Raw genomic sequence first — 24,514 nt, forward strand, 5'->3', positions numbered from 1 at the left:
CAACAACCTATTGTATTTTTATCTTATCCTTGAAATAAAAACATTACATGAAATCCCATTTAGGTATAACAATCAAAAGTAATTAAATTTACTACTCAAATTATTTTTAAGTCCATCAAATGCTTCATACTCAATGCGATCAATCATTTCTTACCCCTTACCAATTCATACCTTGACAAAACACACTACCACAAATCTAAACTCACAATGAAAAACTTGAATTTTGAATTTAATTATGTAACTCAATCCTTTTATCTACATACATAGAAAATATTTACATATTTGGACATCTTAGCTTATTATTGATCGCCTATCCATCGTCCTTGTCATACCCTTTCTTAAAAATCCAATTGTACCCATTACCAAATTTGAAACTATAAAAGAACTTAGCACCACACTCGAGTCGAACTGTGTAGGTTCCTTTCTCAATTCTTACCCAAGATATATATATACATTTTTTTTCAATCTAATGAACGTGTGACACTATTACCATAACCAAAATGAAACAAATGAAATCACATATCCTTGAACTAAATTCTCAATCTTTGTCCTATATAATTATAGTAAATATGTATTTTCTCTATTGTCTCTCTCCAATGACTAAAATACTTCCCACTAATTCTTTTCCATTTATGACTCTAGCTTCTTTCAATTCTATTCAAGCGAAATTTTCAACACATTATACAACTGTTCATACACCGTGATTGTTCATCAAATAGTGGAAAACCACAAGCTTAGATGCTCGCAAGTCGTTATTACCATAAAAACTCGTTTAACCCTCAATTCCTATTTTATGATTTAGTCTCAATTGCAATCCATCAAAAACTCCTATTATCATCATGCTTGGATAGCTCTTGTAATCACCATGAAGTCAACTATTTCATCAATATGAATCCTTAAACCCAGTTATACCAATCCAATCTAAAGAACTAACCCACTTTTATCCACACTTCCTTACTAAAACTCTTAATTGTCTTCACATAAATATACTTTTTAGGACTTCATTTACCCATATGCTTGTCATTCAATATTGATCCAATTTTTTGGACATTACAACGAAATCACCACTCATTTAAAAATTCATAAAATACATTTCACAATCTGAACATATCAATTTCATACCAAAGATCCACTACTAAAAGCTCCCTTATAAATAATGTTTAACACATCCACCCGTACCAACAAGCTAGTTGGGTTCTCTAATATGAGTTCAACACCAAATCTTATCATATGGGCATGTATATCATAGATAACTCCTTAAGTAGTTAATATTTGCACTTAACAATGAACATGTCCGTTATCATGTACCACTAGTAATACATCGTGAAAATTCATTACATCCACCACTAGAACATATCATATGTATTGAGAAGATCATTTCCAAATAGGTCACACACTTTATCCATCAAATAGCTGTAAAATATTACCAGATTAGTTTTGTATCTAACCCAAGCTATACATATTCTTTCGCAAGCAAGGTCAATATCAAAAGTAACACACTCTATAATTCTAACAAAGAGCCCATCAGTACTATTGTAATAGTCGTATCATGACCTTTTTTGGTATACACTCAATCTGTGAAACCACAGAAGGGATTCTGACCTGAATTGGTGCAATATCATTTTCTAAGGAACCCATTAATGGTATTGACAACTATATCAATTGTATTACACTATTTATTATCTTGTCAATTCTTCAAACATTTAACTTTTAATTGTCGAAACACTCCATATTTTGCTTATACCAGATAAGTACTATATTTATTATTATTATTTTACAATGATAACTAACCTTACTCAAATCTTTCAAATATGATCACGCATTCGTTTCATAAGTAAATCATTTTCACCTTAATACCAGATCTAACATCAAACCAATACACGACATGCCAATGATTAACAAAAGGAACTACACATGAGTAATCACATAAATGAGAGTGAATGGAGTGAAGCGATAAGAATCAAAATGGGACCAAGTACGCACAATAGAGATCAAAGAAGTGAAGATATTTCCTAAAAGTCACTACAGCCTCTCGAAGATAGGTACAGGTGTCTCCGTACCGATCATCGAGACTCTTTTTAGACTCGACTTGTACACACGTGAGACCTATGAACCTGGGGCTCTAATACCATTTTGTCACGATCTAAAAATGGAGGTGATGGCGCTTGTCTTTTTCCACCAAGAGAAGTAAGAATAAAAATCAACTATTACAATAAAAATGTGGAAAATTTACTATCAACATACATTATACCCCAAAACCTGGTTGTCACGTGTACAAGCCTCTAAAGTAATACAATTGATTCAAAAGCAACGCTAGTCTCAACTGAACTTGTTTCTAGAATAGAACATGATCATAACTAAGGAGAAAGAAAGTATGCTGAGGCGACAAACAGTTACCTCTAAAATCTCCAAGAAACCTCAGACAAGGAGAAGAGAAATATCATTCAATGTCCGGGCTAATAAACTACAAAAAAATTTTAGTAGCAAGGGTTGAGTACAAAACCACACGGTACCCAGCTAGTAAAACGTTTAAACACAAGCTAAGGGGATAAAATACGGGTACTCCTACTACCCCAACAGAACCTCCACAATCACAACCTGCATAAAATTTCAGTCTAACCTAACAGTTCACATTTACATAGCAAGTACCTTTACAACAACACATAGATAACATACATATATATCCTGCGCAACAACACTTTACCAATTTATATATATTCTCAATAACAACACTTCAACAAATTACTTATCATCAACAACACTTCAACAAATTACATATCCTCAATAAAAACACTTCAACAAATTACATGTTCCAAATAGAGGCAATTACAAGATCAGCAAATCACAATATCGAGTTCAATAATGATATGTATGTGCAATGCGATGGAATGCAATGTCAAGTATAATGATGCATGTCTGACCTACTGATACACACCCGCTGTCTCTCAGTCTGGGACCCATGGGGGACATATATGTCCATGTATCTGTCGTGGCGCACGACACGACCCTCGATTATAGTAACCATCACAGCGCGCGATACGTCCCTCGAAATATAGTATCCATCGCGGCGCACGATACGTCCCTCGAAATGGTACATCCTCTTAATTACCCATTTTCTCTCAATGCACATAACACTTGTCATAACCAATGCCTTAGAATAATGCAGATGACAAGTTCACACACAAATTGAGGACATGACCATTTTCATAACATAGCATAGTTAACAACCAGAAAAACATGAAGTTACACAACAATGATTCAACAAGACTTAAACCCTTTCTCAACACAACACACATAAACAATTAGTCACATTGCCTTTTGTTATCCCCATTCTTTTCAACATTAGAATTAATCCATGTGGGAAAGTCAACCCATCACCAATCCCGTTACTTCCAAACATATACCACAAGGACATACACGCATTTCATACACTGAACAAGAGTTTAGAAATCAACTTGCCTCAACCAATCAAAAGTTCACTCCGAAACTTGAGTCTTCCCCTTCCGTTGAATTTCTAAATCAGTGCAATCTATTCAAGTACATGACAACAATAAGATTTTGAAACTAACAACACCCAACTCTATAATCAAGTTCCTAAGCTTCAAGCTAGGGGTTAAGTCATAACTTCTCCAAACACTAAAACCCTAATAGTTTTCATTTAATATAATATACCTAATATTCAATTACATATCTTAATATCTTAGAACAACAATCATAATATGATAAAGAGGATCAAAAATTACAACTCTACCTGTGCTTAACCTAGAACTTAGAAGTTGAAAAAATTCAATCCTCCACAGTTTCGTATATTCCCGTTCCATCACTTCCTAATTCATTATGGTTTATGTAGTGATTACCTAATAAATGTAATATAATATATAATCTTCAATTTCAACTATATTGTTTCTCCCCCTTAAGTTAGAAAACCTGGAATCAATATATAAACTTTGTAATTTATCACATAATTCAACATAAATAATAATAATTTAATCTCTAACCATATGCAATACAATATTTAGGCACAATTACCTGTTACACTTGATCGATCGGTCGGTGATGAAATCCTCTTCGAGAGGCTGATCGCCCTTTTTTTTCTTTTAACTGATTAGGGCAAATAATTATACCCCACTAAATAGTTAAATAAATGTTAAATCTCACTAGCTTATATATATTGATTTAGCTCACTAACAACCAACTATATTAAATAAACTCTTTAATATATACCCATCATTTAATAATCTAATTATCAAATAGTTTCGAATTTTCAAATCAATTCGATCAACTTATTAGAAATCACTCCGAGCCACTACCTAAAGAAATAAAATGATAATTATATGAAAATTTTCCAAAAATGACCTTCCGGATCATTACATAAACAAAGAACATATATATAATTTATTTAATAAGAAATTCTTTAACATTAATTTCAGTGACCGCGCGAAGCACGACCAAATTCCCTAGTTGAAATAAAATGAAGAAGAAAAATATCTTCTGGATGAGACATGGATATCTTGCTCATTTTTAAGAAGATTCAAACCCACAATAATAAATCTTTTCATCAGTCCAGTAGTAATCATATTTACCTGTTCCCTCTAGGGTACAACAAAACCCGACCAGTAGAGTACAACTCAACATACACAAGGTAAGAGTTGAGTCAAAAGCTCCATAAATAAACACCCCCTTCAACTAATAAGAACATCACCTTTTAAATAAATTTTATGAACTCTATATGTACTTATACACAAAAACAAAGTAAGATCATCAGTATTTATAAGAGAAGAGAATTATCCCTTGTAATGAATAGGATGATTATGAGGTAAATAAATGATCTAAAATCAGGTTGCATGCGTTACAAGGCATTAAAAAGTAGAATAATGAGTGAAAAAATAGAGTTACAATAAGAAGTTATGGTCATGGCTGACCACATTCTATCACTAAAAAAGGGCAATTACTCCCAAAGTTCTACTATCACAAGTTGTTGATGCAAACATAAAACCTAGAGATAAAAAAAAGCACACGACGAGGGTTAGGTTATTAATTCTTTTCTCCAATTTACATTGATAATAAATTGTGAAATTATTACCTGAATAACGAAACAAATGAAATTTAATAAACCTAAAAATTATATATAAGTCAACAATCTTTTAATAAACTTCAGTCATTATTTTCAAAATATTCTTATTTTTCTCTGTCATTCTTCTTTGTTACCCTTTGTAATCATAAACTTAATCGTTCTTGAATTCTCAAGCCATGTTATTTCTCACTCTCTCACGCACCCTAACTGATGACTCAACTTATTGAGCTTTGTACGTGCCTTATATGCCCTTTTCTCCATTTTTTGGTTGGGAAATATTGGATTACGTGCTGCAGGCAATTCACACACAATTTCACCACAAAATAAGTGTTTCTTACCTATTGCTATCATAATATTGTCTTTGAGTTTAAGCTCGACAAAATATTGAAGATTTTAATTTGGGTAATAAATAAAAACATCGTTTAAAATCAACAAGAGAACTCTAATGAAGCTGCTGATTTTCACGTTCGATTAAACATGTTTTCCTAACTTGTTTTGAATAATCTGTAAAGCATATTGTAAATCCGTATGCTGTTTCATTTGTTAAAAATAAAAAAGATCTTTCCAAAAAAAAATATAAACATTTGCAATAATAAGGATTATATAGTAGCATTGTTTTATGATGATTATACTATAAATTTGACCTCACAATGAGTTTAAAAATTGAAAAAAAGACCTTTGGTAATTAACATGTCAGATACTCTCTTCTTTCCGATTGTAGACTTATTTGATTATCAATATATTAGAAATAAATGACATATGTCTATATTTCAAAACAGTCAAGCTATAAAATTTCAATTTTATTATTAGTAAGAAATTTTATTGTAACACAAATATGCCAATGTATTTAAGACTACAAATTTCACATTCTATATTTTGTGTTGAGCCAAATTAAATATGTATTTAAAGATAAAAAAGATGTGAACTTTAAAGACTATCATGTTTCAACTAAGAAAATACTATTTCCTTTTTGCTATATATAAAAGAGCAAAGAGTGTGGGAAGTCGAAATTTAAAATATAAGGATAACAAACCACAATATATAGATTAGCAATGTATTAACTTCAAAAATCGAGACTCAAAAAGACAAGAATGCTTGTGAGATCTCACCACATTAAGCAAATGTACGAAATCTTGATTAATATTCTCCATCTTTTTATTAGATTTATAATCAATTTTTTCGTATTTAATTTTATTCTTTCTTCAGCTTCCCGTTTGATAATATTCTGGGATTTTTTCCTACATAAATATAGCATAAATAAAGATATCAATAATTAGAATACAATTTTGTTGTAAGACTTACAATAAAAAATGTGAATAGATCATTTCAGCCTCATATGGCTATTGGTTAAAATTATAAACACTTAATAGAAATCATCGGAAAGAATAGAATATGTACTTGAAGAGAGATGACAAATAATCATACAAACTGTTTGAGAAATAAAGATTCTAACAAACAAAGAATTCATAGTTAGAGAATCTTAGTAGCTCTGTTTTTTTTTACTAGCTAAAAGTTTAATTTATAGTTGAGGGTTCAACTCCTACCTTGCAAATCTCATCCTCTATTCTTTGTTATTTTTCAGTGTACCAAAAAAGTTAATTGTACAAATATTAATTAGTTATTTAAAAGTGAAAAACTAATGAATAATTATATGGGGCCAATTGTCTATAACGACCTATTTAGTCGGTTCGAGTTGTAAAACTATTTTTGATAAAAACTGATTGGGTCGACGGATCACGCGACCGACCGTCATGGTCACGACGGACCGTGATGGACTCCGTCGTCCCATACTTGTGTAATTTCTTCTGCTGCTCTCCTCATTACCCTCGACGACAGGTAGGACGAGCTGTCAAAGGCACGACGGTCTGTCGAACGTCTCCGTTCAAAAACACATCAACTCTGAAAATCTGGATACTGGGAGGGACTCTCTGAACTCCGCGATGGAACTGCAACACGGACCGTCGTAGACACGACGGACCGTCACAAGATGCGTAACCCCAACTTGGTAGAATTTCTGCTAATAGTTTTAAAGGGGCGTTTTAGACTATTCATGATTATAATTATGGAATTAGTGGAGTAAGTTTAATAATTTATTTAATTGGGTGTTAAAGATGTTCATAAGGGAATAAATAGTGGGTTACTTTTATCATCTTTTATAATTGATTACATGATAATTAGGGTAAAAGAAAAAGAATCAGGAGAAGAAAAATAAAAAGAACAGAGAGACAGAACGAAGAGGAAAGCAAAGGCATTGGGAAGGTAGCTTTCTTGATCACGATTTTGTGGTGGAGGTAGGTTATGGTTTATTTCTATGTAAAATATAAACTCTAAATAGCGATCGATATGTATTGGGTAGTATTGTAAAGTCTTCTATATTCCTGATTGTGTGTTTGTATGGTGTGATTGTGTAACTGTGATTGTGTAACTGTGGTGGTCAGAATAATGAGACTGTTGAATCTTTAATCTTAAATCCTCTCAATTAAGATGGCGCCTTGACATAAAGAAGGCTTGATGAACTAAAATAATGAAATAAATGGATCGGGTGTCACGTTCTGACACGGTAGCATTAGGGGATCAGGTGTCATGTTCCTACACGGTAGCATTAGGGGATCGGGTGTCATGTTCCGACACGGTAGTATTAGGGGATCGGGTGTCACGTTCCGACACAGTTGTATTAGGAGATCGGGTGTCACGTTCTAACACGGTAGTATTAGGGGATCGGAGTGTCACGTTTCGACACGGTAGTATTAGGGGATCGGGTGTCACGTTCCAAAACTATAAGGATAAAGAGAATGAACCTTGAATTATGTTTATGTACTATATATTCAAAGAACCTATTTCCCAAATGAGTATGGTATGGAGGCTTGAGTCCTTATAGGTGCGCTTTGTGTTGTTGTCAAGGGTTCTTATACTTGTTGATTTTCACCTGTTGAGTATTATGGTTGATTTTAAATTATTATTCAGTATATATTGCATTCTATTTTGAGTTGGCCAATGATACCTACTCAGTACGTGTTCCTTGTACTGACCCCACTTGTAATTTTCTTCTTTGTTATTTGTGGAGTGCAGCAAGCGTACCATCTACTTCGACTCGTCCTCAACTCTTGCCAGTCTTCAGCACATCAGATTTCAGGGTGAGCTATTATTCCTAGTTCGTGTTGGATTGGCTCCTTCATGTCGTGAGGTCTTAATGTTCGGACATGAACCATCTTCTTACTAATTTTATCTTCTTAAATACTCTTAGATTTAGAAATTCGAGGATAGATGTTCTAGGTGTGATGACTTCCAGATTTCAAGAATAATAAGTATTTAACTTTAGAAGTTGATTTAATTGGTTTCCTTAATGAGTTTTGGAGCTTTTGCATTATTTATATTATTTATAGTTGAAGTGTTTGTAAATGTTGGGGTTTAAATTTGTTGGTTCGCTCACCTAGGAGAGTAAGTGTGGGTGCCACTCGCGGCTCGATTTGGGTCGTGACAAACTTGGTATCAGAGCCTTAGGTTCGTTGATCTCATCACACAAGAACGAGTCTAGTAGAGTCTTGATGAACGGTAGGGGGACGCCCTTACTTTTATTTGAGAGCCTATAGGACTTTAGGAAAACTCCATTCTTTCTTTCTTTCGTGCTATTACTTGGATCCAATTGGTATCTAGGTGATACAAATTGGTATCTGACATCCTCACTCTATTTCGCAGATGGTTACAACTAGAGCAACAACTGTACCAACACCAACACCGACAAGACAGGGTACGTCTGAGACAACCATTGGGGCTGTAGCTCGAGGAAGAGCAGTGGCAAGAGGTCGTGGTAGAGGTCGCACGAGAACGCCCTCTAGGGGTAGAGGACAAACACCTGGTCGAGCTAGTAATAGGGCGGTGACTCCCCCACCGACTGATGAGGTAGTGAGAGAGGGTGAAGAAGGGGAAAATGAGCAGGTTCAAAATGAGAATTACCACCCCATCCTACCCCAGAGATGATTAACCAGGTTCTTACTTATCTTAGCTGGTTATCTGATCGCGGCAACACACCTCCAGTGTTTTCTGCACCAGCACCTCAGGTTTCGGGAGTACAATATGCAGCTGCTGTGGTTCTCGGCATGGATGCCTTATTGGAAGTAGGCACGTTTCCTCGATTGACTACATGGTCTATATTGACGAGTGATCAGCATGAATTTTTTAGTAAATTTTTGATGTTGAAACATCCAGTCTTCAAGGGTGCTGAATCTGAGGATGCCTATGATTTTCTAGTTGATTGTCATGAGCTGCTACATAAGATGGACATAGTAGAACAATTCAGGGTTGAGTTTGTGACCTATCAGTTTTAGGGGAATGCCAAAATGTGGTGGAGGTCGTATGTTGAGTGTTAACTAGACAGGCACCACCTATGACTTGGGCATCATTCTCTATCTTATTTGTGGAAAAGTATATACCACGGACTTTGAGGGATAGGAGGAGAGATGAGTTCCTGAGCCTATAGCAAGGAAGGATGTCTGTTGCCCCTAATGAGGCCAAATTTTGTGCGCTATCCAGGTATGCCACCAAGCTTTGATTCAGTCCACAAGAGCGGATTCACCGCTTTGTGAAAGGTTTGAGGTCATATTTGCGGATCCCCGCCTTAAAGGTAGCTGCTACAACAAAATCCTTTCAGGAAGTGGTTGACTTTGTAATAGAGGTGGAGAGGGTGAAGCCAGACAACTTCACCATGACGTCGACATTTAGCAGGTTCCGTACGGGAGGTGATTTTAGTGGTTTTTACTCCAGAGGAAAGAGTTTAGGAGGTTACCCAGCCCGACCTATTCAGTCTTCACTACAGGCTGTACCTGGGGGTCCATCGCAGACCACTAACCATTTCTCTTAGTTTGGAGGTTATCGCCAGACTTCGTCATTCTCATAGAGACTAATTCTTGACTCCAGAGATTTTTATGGATGTAAAGAGACTGGAAGTATTAGGAGGTATTGGTGGTCACCAAATCAGCCGGGGCGCGGGCAAGTTGGAACTACTGCAGCACAACATGGTAGGGGCAACAGGCAGATAGGTGATAGGGCCCATTGTTATGCTTTCCCCGGGAGGTCTGAAGAAGAGACATCTGATGCTGTTATCACATGTAATCTTTTGGTTTGTGATTGCATGGCTTCTGTATTCTTTGATCCCGAATCCACATTTTCATATCTATCTTCCTCATTTGCTACTGGTCTTGATTTACATTGTGATTTGTTTGACATGCCTATTCGTGTCTCTACTCCTGTGGGTGAGGTTGTGATAGTTGATAAGGTGTATAGGTCTTGTCTTGTGTCTTTTTTGGGGAGCAATACACATGTAGATTTGATTATTCTAAAGATGGTCGATTTCGATGTAATTCTTTGTATGACTTGGCTTTCTCCAATATTTGCAATCTTAGATTGTAATGCTAAAACTGTGACATTGGCCAAGCCTTGGACAAATCCACTAGTGTGGGAGGGTAACTATATTTCCACCCCTGTTCGTATTATCTCTTTTCTTTGTGCTAAGAGGATGGTTAGTAAGGGTTGTTTAGATTTCTTGGCCCATCTCAGGGATGATACTTAAAAAGTCCCTTCGATTGAGTCTGTTTCGATAGTCCGTGTGCTTCTGGATGTGGTTCCTACAGACCTTCCTGGTATGCCACCAGATAGGGATATTTATTTTCGTATTGATCTGGAGTCGAGTACTCGCCCTATTTCCATACCCTCTTATAGAATGGAAGCTGAGTTAAGGGAGTTAAAGGCCCAACTTCAGGAGTTGTTAGGTAAAGGCTTTATTAAACCCAGTGCATCCCCTTGGGGTGCTCCTGTTTTACTTGTGAAGAAGAAGGATGGAAGTTTTCGGATGTGCATAGACTACATGAAACTGAATAAGGTAACTATTAAGAACAATTATCCTCTTCCTCGTATTGATAATATGTTTGATCAGTTTTAAGGTTCTTTTACCCTTTCAAAAATTGATTTGTGATCTGGTTATCATCAATTGAAAATACGGGCAGCAGATGTGCCGAAACTGCATTTTGAACCAGGTATGTGCATTATGAATTCTTAGTAATGTCTTTTGGGCTTACGAATGCCCCTGCTGCGTTCATGAGCCTGCTGAATGGGAATTTTAAGCCATATATGGATCTTATTGTTATTGTATTTATTGATGATATACTTATATACTCAAAGAGCAGGAAAGAACATGGGGAGCATTTTAAAATTGTATTGGAATTGTTGAGAGTGAAAATGCTTTATGTCAAATTCTCCAAGTGTGAGTTTTGGCTAGATTCAGAGTCCTTCTTGGGGCACGTGGTTTCCAAGGATGGAGTGATGGTGGATCCATATAAGATTGAAGTAGTGAAGAATTGGGTAAGACCTACTAATGTTACAGAGGTAAGATGCTTGGTTTGTTTAGATAGCTACTACCGTCGATTTGTCAAGGGATTTTCTTCTGTCGCTTCCCAACTGACAAATTTGACTAAGATGAATGTTCCATTTGTATGGACGGACGAATGTGAAGAAAGCTTCCAGAGCCTCAAGACCTTGTTGACTACTGCACCAATTCTTACCTTGCCAGAGGAAGGTATGAATTTCATTGTTTACTGTGATGCATCTTATTCTGGTTTGGGTGCGGTGCTAATGCAAGAGAAAAATGTAATTGCTTATGCTTTGAGGCAACTTAAAGTACATGAACGTAACTATCCGACCCATGATTATGAGTTTGCTGCAGTCGTGTTTGCATTAAAGCAATGGAGATATTATCTATATGGGGTTAAGTGTGAAGTCTATACAGATCACCGTATTTTTCAGTATGTTTTTACTCAGAAAGATTTGAATTTGAGGCAAAGGAGGTTGATGGAACTACTGAAGGACTATGATATTACTATTTTGTATCACCTAGGAAAAGCTAATGTTGTGGCAGACGTTTTATGTAGAAAAGAAGGGAGCATAGGAAGCCTAGCCCACTTACAGGTTTCGAGGCGCCCATTGGCTAGAGAGGTTCAGACTCTGACTAATGACTTTATGAAGCTGGAAGTACTAGAGAAGGGAGGATTTTTGGCCTGTGTGGAGGAAAGATCTTCTTTTCTTTAAAACATTAAGGGAAAACAGTTTACTGACGAGAAGCTGAGCTGAATTCGAGATATGGTATTACGAGGAGAGGCTAAAGAGGCAATAATCGATGAGGAAGGTGTTTTGAGAATTAAGGGAAGGTATGTGTGCCCCGTGTTAATAATTTGATTCACACTATTATTACAGAGGCTCATAGTTCAAGGTATTCTATACATCCTGGTGCAACCAAGATGTATCGTGACCTAAAGCAACATTTCTTGTGGCTTAGATTGAAGCGTGACATTATTGTTTTTGTTGCCCAATGCCCGAATTGTACGCAGGTAAAGTATGAACACTAGAGGCCCGGAGGAACACTTCAGAAAATGCCCGTTCCTTAATGGAAATGGGAAAGAATTGCAATGGATTTTGTGATTGGTCTTCCCAATACATTGGGTAATATCGATTCTATTTGCTTAATTATTGACATATTAAATAAGTCTGCTCACTTCATTCCGGTCAAGGTGACTTACAATGCAGAGAAGTTAGTCAAACTCAATATCTAAGAAATTATTCGAATGCATGGAGTTCCACTTTCCATCATATCAGATAGAGGTACGCAATTCACTTCTAAGTTTTGAAGAACATTGCATGCTGAATTAGGTACTAGGTTGGATCTTAGTACTGTATTTCACCCTCAGACCGATGGTAAGTCTGAGCGAATGATTCAGGTGTTGGAGGATATGCTTCGTGCATATGTGGTTGAATTTGGTGGTCATTGGGGTAACTTCTTACCTTTAGAAGAGTTTTCATACAATAATAACGATCACTCAATTATTGATATGGCCCCATTTGAGGCACTGTATGGGAGGAGATGTAGGTCTCCCATTGGTTGGTTCGATGCATTTGAGGTGAGACCATGGGGTACCGATCTCTTGAGGGAAATGTTAGATAAAGTAAAATTCATTCAAGAGAAGCTTCTAGTAGCTCAAAACAGGAAGAAAGAATATGCAGATCGAAAGGTTAGGTACTTGGATTTTATGGAAGCGAGGTAAGCTTAGTCCGAGGTATATTGGTCCATTTGAATTTCTGAAGCGCGTGGGGGAGGTGGCTTATGAATTTTCATTGCCTCTAGGACTCTCAGGAGTGCACCCGATATTTCATGTGTCTATGCTGAAAAAATACCATGGGGATGGAAACTACATTATTCGTTGGGATTCAGTTCTCCTTGATGAGAATTTTTCATATGAGAAGGACCCTGTTTCTATTTTAGGTAGAGAGGTCAGCAAGTTGAGATCAAAGGAGATTGCATCTATCAAGGTTCAGTGGAAGAATTGGCCAATTGAAGAGTCCACTTGGGAGAATGAGGCTGATATGCTAGAAAGATATCCACATCTTTTTACAGATTCAGATACACTTTCTCTCTCTTGCTTTTCTTGTTGTGATATTTCGGGGACGAACGATGGGTAAATTGGTATCTATTGTAACGACCTGTTTAGTCGGCTCGAGCAGTAGAAATATTTTTGATAAAAACTTACTGGGTCGACGGATCACGCGAAGGACCGTCATGGTCACGACGGACCATGATGGACTCCATCCTCCCATACTTGTGTAATTTCTTCTGCATCTCTCCTTATTCCCTCGACAACAGGTAGGACGAGCCTTCATAGACACGACGGTCCGTCGAGCGTCTCCGTTCCAAAACACTTCAACTCTGAAAATCTAGATACTTGGAGCGACTCTCTGAACTCCGCGGAACTGCAGCACGGACCGTCGTAGACACGACGGACCGTCAGAACATGTGTAACCCCGACTGGGTCGGATTTCTGCTAAAAGTTTTAAAGGGGCATTTTTGACTATTCATGATTATAATTATGGAATTAGTGGAGTAAGTTTAATAATTTATTTACATGGGGGTTAAAGAAGTTAATAAGGGAATAAATAGTGGGTTACTTTTATCATCTTTTATAATTGATTATATGATAATTAGGGTAAAAGAAAATGAATTACGAGAAGAAAAATAAAAAAACCGAGAGAGAGAACGAAGAGGAAAGCAAAGGCTTTGGGAAGGTAGCTTGCTTGATCACGATTTTTCGGTGGAGGTAGGTTATGATTTATTTCTATGTGATAGATAAACTCTAAATTGCGATCGATATATATTGCATAGTATTGTAAAGTCTTCTATGTGCTTGATTGTGTGTTTGTATGGTGTGATTGTGTAATTGTGGTGGTCAGAATGATGAGACCGTTGAATCTTTAATATTAAATCCTCTCTATTAAGACGGCGCCTTGACATAAAGAAGGCTTGATGAACAAAAATAAAGAGATAAATGGATCAGGTGTCACGTTCCGACATAATAGCATTAGGGGATCGGGTGTCACGTTCCGACACGGTAGCATTAGGGGATCGGGTGTCATGTTCCGACACGGTAGCATTAGGGGATCGGGTGTCACGTTCTGACATGGTAGAATTAGGGGATCGGGTGTCATTTTCTGACTCGGTAGAATTAGGGGATCGGAGTGTCAGATTCCGACACGGTAGTATTAGGGGATTGGGTGTCACATTATGACACGATAAGGATAAAGAGAATGAACCTTGAATTATTTTAATGTACTCAAAATTCAAAGAACCTATTTCGTAAATGAGTATGGTGTGGAGGCTTGAGTCCTCATAGGTGTGCATGGTCTTGTTGTCAAGAGTTCTTATACTGTTGATTTTCACCTGTTGAGTATTATGGTTAATTTTATATTATTATTCAGTATATATTGCATTCTATTTTGAGTTGGCCGATGATACCTACTCAGTACGTGTTCCTTTTACTGACCCCTACTTGTAATTTTCTTCTTTGTTATTTGTGGAGTGCAGCAAGCGTGCCATCGACTTCGACTCGTCCTCAACTCTAGCCAGTCTTCAGCACATCAGATTTTAGGGAGAGCTATTATTCCTAGCTCGTGCTGGATTCTCTCCTTCATGTCGTGATGTCTTGAAGTTCGGACATGGACCATCTTTTTACTATTTTTAGCTTCTTAAATACTCTTAGATTTAGAAATTCGAGGATAGATGTTCTTGGTGTGATGACTTCTAGATTTTGGGAATAATAAGTATTTAACTTTAGAAGTTGATTTAATTGGTTTCGTTATTGAGTTTTGGAGCTTCCGCATTATTTATATTATTTATAGTTAAACTGTTGGTAAATGTTGGGGTTTAGATTTGTTGGTTCGCTCACCTAGGAGAGTAAGTGTGGGTTCCACTCGTGACTGGGTTTGGGTCGTGACATTGTAAAAGATAACAATTAATTAGTTATTTTTATAAAGAAAAATATGAATTATTTATGAAATTCAATATTAAAAAGTATAAAGCTACTAATATTGTTTGACATTTTTTCCTAAATGTATTTACAGTGTAGTTTTGATGTTTAGTGATAGTGGTTTTTTTTCTCTTCCTCTTCTTTAATGATATAATTGGAATCAAGGAAACTTTATTTGACAAAAAAGATTGAACATTTTGGTGTAGATCGTACAAATTAGTGATACATTATTTACGCCTCAATCCTAATCTTAGAAAAGATATATATCTTTCAATATATTTTTTGTCTCTTAGATAATTTTTTTTGGTAATAATCAGCATATAAATTTGGATCAAACATTCAATTTCTAAAAATGCACAATTCTTCAAATATGATAAGAAAAAAAAAGGAAAAAAAGAGCGAATTATAAAAAAGATGAATCATACTGAATTGGAGTATCACCTAATATGACTTGCTCTGTTCAATAATCTCTATAAGTCTTTGTAAGTTTATCTGCCATTAAATTTATGAAACCACTTTCATCTTCTTATTTAGTAATATTTGTCTGATATAGACTTTTAAAACGCCCTTATAAACTTTCATACTTGACCAGACATTCTACATACATAAATTGAAAAATACATAGTCATCGTTTGGAAGTGAAATTTGAGAATTTAGCAGCCACAATTTCCCAACTTTCTAATCTATGGAGACGCACTGAACAGGACGAACACCATATTTTCTTCAACTTTCTTCATTTTTGAAAGAAGGTATAGAGTTTTTCAAAAGAACTAAATCACATGGTAAATTCATAATATAATTTTTTCTTCAAAAAATGGTTATTGCTTGGATTAATGAGCGGTGGTTATATTTGGTAAAAATGTTTTTTCGTTCGAATATGAATTAAATAAATCAAGACCAGCTAATACGAATATGGAAAAAAGAAAAAAAGTTGTATTCACATTTCTTAAAATAACATATTTTATGTTTTTACCATAATAGTGTTTTGTTATGAAATAGTTCATTTTTTCAAGATGAATTTGGAAATTTTAGTCATTTCTTTTTTAAAAAAAAATTGTCAATTTTGACTTTTATAAAAATAGAAATTAAGTAATAACCACTTACAAAACATTATTAATGTCGGGTCTCGTACTCTAAATCTAGAAAATTCTCTATTGATTTGTCCCAACTCACCACACTCATAAAAGGACTAGGAACCACCATATACTGTAGAAAATATGAATGTATTGAATGAAAATAAATTTTAGAATATGCAAATAAAACTGAAGAAGAATGTTTTACACTAACCTTATTATTAATGCTCTGAAAATCTAAATTTGACTAATACTCTACTATTTTATGTGGTTATTTAATTTTATGGCTATCATAAAAACACCATCTTCATTAGTGAAAACAAATAAGTAAAAAGGAAATTTACTAATTCAATTTAAAAAATTAAGAGATAATTTATCATTTTATATTTGTTGTATAATTATTATTCATTACCAACAATATAAATAGCTTATAATTGATAAAATCAATGTAGTAAAATTATTTTTTTATTTATTATTTTTAAAGGGAGTATTAAATAAAACATCTACAAGTAAAGATATACTTAGAGAACAGTAATTTCTAACGTGTGTTTAGGGCAAAACATAAAATGTGGGAACACTAAATCATAATCATACAAAAAGAAAAAGTATTTGGTTCCAACATTCAATGTTTATTTACAGTGTAACTAAACGCACTCTGACTAACTGAAATAAAATTTCTTACATTATTATTGTAACCTCCAAAAAGATGGACAGATACGAGAGAACAGAAAAAAGAGGCCAAACTATTACTAATTTAAAGCATTCTTTAAAATTAACAAAGTTTTTCAATAGACTTCACAATGTTTTGTTATGAATTCAATGTCCAAAGATCAATTAGCAAGTGAACGTGAGACATGGAGGAACAAAGGTAATTTTTAGGTTGTAATTTTAGAATTTTGATAGACAATTTTAAAAAAAAGATATTCCTGATGTTCGTTGTTAAATTTTACATATCTACATACATAGAATTCCACAAATTCAATGGCACTGATTATGATTTTTCACTAATATGCTCTTATGGCAGTTGGTGGATGTTATTGCTTATAGATTTTCCTTTCTTGCAAAGTTTTATTTTGAATCAATGAAGTATATCAAAATGGGGTTTTAAAAAGAAAATTAATTGATGTTATCAACATGTCATGATCGATTTCTTGAATCAATGAAGTATATACAAATAAAGATCCCTCACTGAAATTGGAAGTCACTAGTAAAGAGCTACCAACAAAACGAGTACAAGTTCCAAAAATGGACTACAAAACTGGACTGTTTAGAAAGGTAAAAGACAGGTCTATATATGTAACGATGGAGAATGAAATTGTACAAAATATCGTGTTCTCATTGCTGTCTCCATAACTCAATCAACGCTGGCTACTGTTGCTCGAACCTACATCACAAAAATAGACGCAGAGCGTAGCATCAGTACCAACCTATACGTACCTAGTAGGCATCATAGGCCAACTGAACTCGAAAAGAAAAAGCAATATGAAAAGAAGGAATAACACAACTACAGGTCAAGAACGGAAGTCTAAGTAACTATGGAATGCACACGTTTGTGGAAAGAACTAAATAAAGTAATATATATGATCTAGCTACACCTAACTGGACCCCATAAGCCAAAAAGGTAAACTCATGCGCATGTTGAAATAAAAAACCCGAACGGACCACCATATGCCCGACGAGTACACTAAATAACTATAACTAAAGAAAATAGAACCCAAGGCCAGAGAACATCAAACTAGAACCTAAAACCCTAATTAGTATAATCTGATGGTACGGTGGCCGGACGTCGAATTTGACAATCCCCAGAAGTACCCAAGTAGACAATCACAACTATAAATAATTGAGGTCGGACCTCTAACAGGATGCTCTACTTAAGTATGCGGGTGATCAAGACGGACCTTGAACTTGACGTTGTTCGAAAATCATCAATAAAGTCAAGGACGGGCCTTGAACTATGTGGATGATAGAGGTTGTACCTTTAACTTGATGCTCTTCGAAAATCATCAATAAAGTCAAGGCCAGGCCTTGAACTCGGATGCCCGTTAAAGGTGCTAATATATATTTTAAAGGAATCTCTCTATATACATAATCATAAATACCCGTGGAACGCTATCCACACTTAGCCAATAAAGGTATGTCCTTGGAACCTAATAAAAAATGAACCCCGAATCGAAGATCGGAACTCATTATCACCGACGTAACTCATGAAGTTGTAACATCGAAGAAATAAAAGGACAACTATCTCTAGAGCAAGATCATTGCCTATCCAAGGCCCACACTATAAGACTCAAGTCATCTACACCAACCTACAAGGATTAAGGCGTCCGAGCGACGTTGTATCTAAACTAAGTTCTACCAATTTCGAATCATGCATTTCTAAGGAAAGACATAGTCAAACCTAAACAAAGCCCAAAATAATTCAAATTAACAGTAATCAAGTATACAAGTACTTCTCATAGCAAAGAGGGTCAATAAATAACACAAAGCATGCTCACACTTACCCGCTAATTCCCGAAAATAGGCCGAAAACATGATTTCAAAAATCTATGCATGATTAAATAACTACCCAACCCAAATCCTAACTAATCAACATGCATTCACATGTTCGAGTTCAAACAAAAAGGAGGAAACCTGTAACGACCTGTTTAGTCGTTTTGAGCAGCAAATTTTATTTCTGGAAAAACAGGCTGAGATGACGGAACCCACGACGGAACGTCATCGGCAAGACGGACCGTCGCAGGGTCTCGTTTCAAAACACTTAGAAAAACTAAAAATTGGGTACTGAAAATTGACTTTCTGAACTTCGTAACGAAATGGCAGGACGGACCGTTACAGGTTTGACGGACCGTCACAGACCCTTGGTGGAAATTTGAGTCTCTGAACTTTGCGACGACCTGCAGGACGGACCGTCGCAGGCACGACGGCCCGTCACAGGTTGCGCAATCCCAGTCCGGGTCGGATTTCTGTATACGTTTTAAGGGACGTTTTTGACTATTTCTGCTTTAATTATAAGATTAGTGGGTTAATGTTAATAAGTCTAATTACTTGGGGGTTAAAAGCGGTAACCTTAAGTTAATTAGTGGGGCATTATTTCCATCTTTTATCCTTAATTATATACTAATTAGGATAAAAGAAAGAGGGTTTGAATAAATAAAATAGAAAGAACAAGAGAAAAAGAGAGAAAGTTGAACGAGAAAGAGGAGAGACGAAGAGGACACAAAGCTTTGGGAATTTCCTTGCTTGATTTCTAATCTTCGGTGGAGGTAGGTTATGGTTTTCATGCTTTCATAGTAAACTCTTAATAGAGAATGATATGTATTGGTAGTATTGTAAACCCTGCTATGTGCTTAATTGTATGCATGCATGAACGTGATTATATAATAGTTATTATATTAAGCATGATGAAGTTATTGAATCCCAAATCTTGATAAAAACCTAATCTTTTTTTAATGATGATGCCTTGGTAAGAGAGAAGGCTTGATGAACTAAAGTAATGAGATTGATGATGCCTTGGTAAGAAAGAAGGCTTGATGAATTGATGGAAGGAAATTAGGGGATCGGGTGTCACGAACTGACACGTAGAATTAGGGAATCGGGTGTCACGAACCAACACGTAGTATTAAGGGATCGGATGTCACGAACCGACACGTAGATTTAGGGGATCGGGTGTCACGAATCGACACGTAGATTTAGGGGATCGGGTGTCACGAACCGATACATAGATTTAGGGGATCGGAGTGTCACGTACCGACACAAGAGGATTAATGAATATTGAGGGAGCGGAGTGTCACGTACCGACACAAGAGAAATAAAGATAATGAATTTTGAAAGATGATAATATACTCACTCTAATGAACATGATTCCCAAATGAGTATGGTATCGAGGCTTGAGTCCTCATCTGTGAACTTCACGGTAATTGTTAATGATATAGTATTTGTTGTTGCTACATGTTGAGTATCATAGTTTATTTTATGATATTACTTGGAATATATTGATTTCTATTTAGAGTTGGCCGATGATATCTACTCAGTACCCGTGTTTTGTACTGACCCCTACTTTTATGTTCTCTTCTTGTTTATTTGTGGAGTGCAACAAACGTGCCATCGTCTTCAACTCAACAGTAATTCAAGCCAGTCTTGCTACATCGGAAATTCAGGGTGAGCTAATGCTTCTAGCTTGGACTGGATCTTCTTCTTCAAGTCTTGATGCCTTGAACTTCCAGCATGGACTAGCTTCTTATGTATTTTTAGCTTTTAGAATACTCTTAGTTTAGTCGTTTGATCGTAGATGTTCTTGTGATGATGACTTCCAGATTTTGGGGAATAATAGATGTTGAATTTTAGAAGTTAATGAATTGGTCTTTATTTAATGAGTTTAAGTCTTCCGCATTACTTTCTGTTGATATTATATTGAAATGTTAAGGTTAGATTGGTTGGTTCGCTCACATAGGAGGGTAAGTGTGGGTGCCAGTCGCAACCCGGTTTGGGTCGTGACAAACTTGGTATCAGAGCATTAGGTTCGTTGGTCTCATCACACAAGAACGAGTCTAGTATAGTCTTAAGGAACGGTAGGGGGACGCCTTTACTTTTCTTTGAGAGGCTATAAGACTTCAGGAAAATTCCATTCTTTCTTTCTTTCTTTCGTGCTACTACTTGAATCCAATTGGTATCTAGGTGATACAAATTGGTATCTAACCATCTTCACTCTCTTTCGCAGATGGTTAGAACTAGAGCAACGACTACGCCAACACCAACACCAGCACCAGCAGGACAGGGTGCGTCTGAGCCAGCCACTAGGGCTGTGGCTCGAGGAAGAGCAACGGCAAGAGGCCGTGGTAGGGGTCGTGGGAGGACGTCCTCTATAGGAAGAGGATGACCACCTAACCCATCAGATACTAGGGCAGTGACTCCTCCACCGACTGAAGAAGTAGTAAGAGAAGGGGATGATGGGGAGAATGAACAAGTGCAGAATGAGGGATTGCCACCGCAACATACCCCAGAGATGATCAATCAATTTCTCGCCTATCTCAGTGGGTTGTCTGATCAAGGTCAGGCACCTCCAGTGTTTTCTGCGCCAACACCTTCGGTTTCAGAAGTACAACATGCAGCCACTATGGCTCCTCGTGTGGATGCCTCATTGGACATAGGCACATTTCCACGTCTAACTACTGGGCCTATAATGACAAATGATCAGCATGAACTTTTCAGTAAGTTCTTGAAATTGAAACCTCCGGTCTTCAAGGGTGCTGAATCGGAGGATGCTTATGATTTTCTGGTTGACTGTCACGAGCTACTACACAAGATGGGTATAGTAGAACGGTTTGGTGTGGAGTTTGTGACTTATCAGTTTCAAGGGAACGCCAAAATGTGGTGGCGGTCACATATTGAGTGTCAACCAACAGAGGCACCACCTATGACTTGGGCCTCATTCTCTAGCTTGTTTATGGAGAAGTATATCCCCCGAACTTTGAGGGATAGGAAAAGGGATGAGTTCTTGAGCCTAGAGCAAGGTAGGATGTCGGTCAATGCATATGAGGCTAAGTTTCGTGCATTATCCCGGAATGCCACCCAACTATGTTTCAGTCCACAAGAGCGAATTCGCCATTTTGTGAAGGGGTTGAGGTCAGAGTTGCAGATTTCAGCCTTACAGGTAGCGGCTACGGCAAAATCCTTCCAAGAGGTGGTAGACTTCGTGATAGAGGTGGAAGGAGTGAAGCCAGATGACTTCACCACGACATAGACATCAAAAAGGTTTCGAAAGGGAGGCGAGTTTAATGGTTGTTACTCTCGAGGACAAGGTTCTGGAGGTTACTCAGTTCGACCCATTCAGTCTTCACTACAGACTGTAGTTGGGGGTCTACCTCAGACCGGTCAACACTTCTCTGAGAGACCTATGCTTGACTCCAAAGAGTGTTATGGATGTGGGGAGACTGGACATATTAGGAGGAATTGTCCAAAACAGAGTTATAGACCCCCAATGGCTAGAGGTAGAGGTGGTCATGGTAGAGGCCGCCATTCTGGAGGACGTGGTGGTCGAGGTAATGGTGGTCACCAAAACGGCCGAGGTGATGGGAAAACTGGAGACACTACATCACCACATGGTAGGGCCAACGGATAGATGACTGATAGGGCCCATTGTTACGCTTTCCCTAGGCGGTCTGAAGCGGAGGCATCTGATGCTCTCATCACAGGTAATCTTCTGGTTTGTGATTGCATGGCTTCTGTATTGTTTGATCCTGGATCCACATTTTCTTATGTATCTTCCTAATTTGCTAACGGTCTAAATTTACATTGTAAATTACTTGATATGCCTATTCGTGTTTCTACTTCGGTGGGTGAGTCTATGGTAGTTGAAAAGGTGTATAGGTCTTGTTTGGTGAACTTTGTGGGGAGCAACACTTATGTAGATTTGGTTATCTTAGAAATGGACGATTTTGATGTAATTCTGGGTATGACTTGGCTTTCTCCGCAATTTGCGATTTTGGATTGTAATGCTAAAACGGTGACGTTAGCCAAGCCTCGGACAGATCCGTTAGTGTGGGAGGGTGACTAAACTTCCAATCCGGTGCGTATCATCTCCTTTCTTCGTGCTAAAAAGATGGTTAGTAAAGGGTGTTTAGCTTTCTTAGCACATTTCAAGGATGACACTACCCAAGTACCCTCGATTGAGTCGGTTTCGGTGGTCCGTAAGTTTCTGGATGTGTTCCCTGCAGATCTTCCTGGTATGCCACCAGATAGGGATATTGATTTTTGTATTGACCTTGAACCGGGTACTCGCCCCATTTCGATACCCCTTAAAGAATGGCTCCCGCGGAGTTAAGAGATTTAAAAGCCCAACTTCAAGAGTTGTTAAACAAAGGCTTTATTAGACCAAGTGCATCTCCTTGGGGTGCTCCTACTTTGTTTGTAAAGAAGAAGGATGGGAGTTTTCGAATGTCTATAGACTACAGACAACTAAACAAGGTAACCATAAAGAACAAGTATCCTCTTCCCCGCATTGATGATTTGTTCGATCAGTTACAAGGTGTTTGTGTCTTCTCTAAGATTGACTTGAGATCCGGTTATCATCAATTGAAAATGCGGGCAACGGATGTGCCAAAGACTGCTTTTCGAACGAGGTATGGGCATTACGAATTTGTAGTGATGTCTTTTGGTCTAACGAATGCCCCTGCTGCGGTCATGAGCTTGATGAACGAGATATTTAAGCCATATTTGGACCTCTTCGTGATCGTATTTATTGATGATATATTGGTATACTCAAAGAGCAAGAAGGAACATGAAGAGCATTTGAGAATGGTATTGGAAATGTTGAGGGAGAAAAAGCTTTATGCCAAGTTCTCTAAGTGTAAGTTTTTGCTAGATGCAGTGTCCTTCTTGGGGCACGTGGTTTCTAAGGATGGAGTGATGGTGGATCCTTCTATGATTGAGACAGTTAAGAATTGGGTAAGACCTAATAATGTGTCAGAAATAAGGAGCTTTGTTGGGTTAGCTAGCTACTACCGTTGATTTCTCAAGGAATTCTCTTCTATTGTTTCCCAATTGACGAACTTGACTAAGCAGAATGTTCCATTTGTATGGTCGGACGAATGTGAGGAAAGCTTTCAGAAGCTCAAGACTTTGTTGACTACCGCACCTATCCTTACCTTGCCAGTAGAGGGTAAGAACTTCATTGTTTATTGTGATGCATCCTATTCTGGTTTGGGTGCAGTACTAATGCAAGAGAAGAGTGTGATTACTTATGCTTCAAGGCAACTAAAGGTGCATGAACGTAACTATCCGACCCACGATTTGGAATTGACTGTGGTGGTGTTTGTATTAAAGCAATGGAGACACTATTTATATGGGGTTAAGTGTGAGACCTATACGGATCATCGTAGCCTACAGTATGTCTTTACTTAGAAAGATTTGAACTTGAGACAGAGGAGATGGATGGAACTACTGAAGGACTACGACATCACTATTTTGTATCATCCGGGGATGGCGAATGTTGTAGCGGATGCTTTAAGTAGAAAGGTGGGAAGCATGGG

General features: G+C 37.0%; 1 protein-coding gene across 1 annotated transcript; it reads left to right on the top strand.

The window, feature by feature from the left end:
* The first annotated feature begins 10,202 nt into the window (after positions 1 to 10,202).
* LOC138341225 (uncharacterized) lies at positions 10,203 to 13,576 on the top strand. The gene is made up of 5 exons (XM_069293079.1): positions 10,203 to 10,533; positions 10,702 to 10,839; positions 11,127 to 11,452; positions 12,808 to 13,128; positions 13,202 to 13,576. Exons 1-5 carry the CDS (start codon positions 10,203 to 10,205, stop codon positions 13,574 to 13,576), a joined length of 1,491 nt encoding a protein of 496 aa, XP_069149180.1.
* The last annotated feature ends 10,938 nt before the right edge of the window (positions 13,577 to 24,514 follow it).

Source organism: Solanum lycopersicum, chromosome 1, assembly GCF_036512215.1.
Source record: "Solanum lycopersicum chromosome 1, SLM_r2.1".
NCBI classification, from domain to species: domain Eukaryota; kingdom Viridiplantae; phylum Streptophyta; class Magnoliopsida; order Solanales; family Solanaceae; genus Solanum; species Solanum lycopersicum.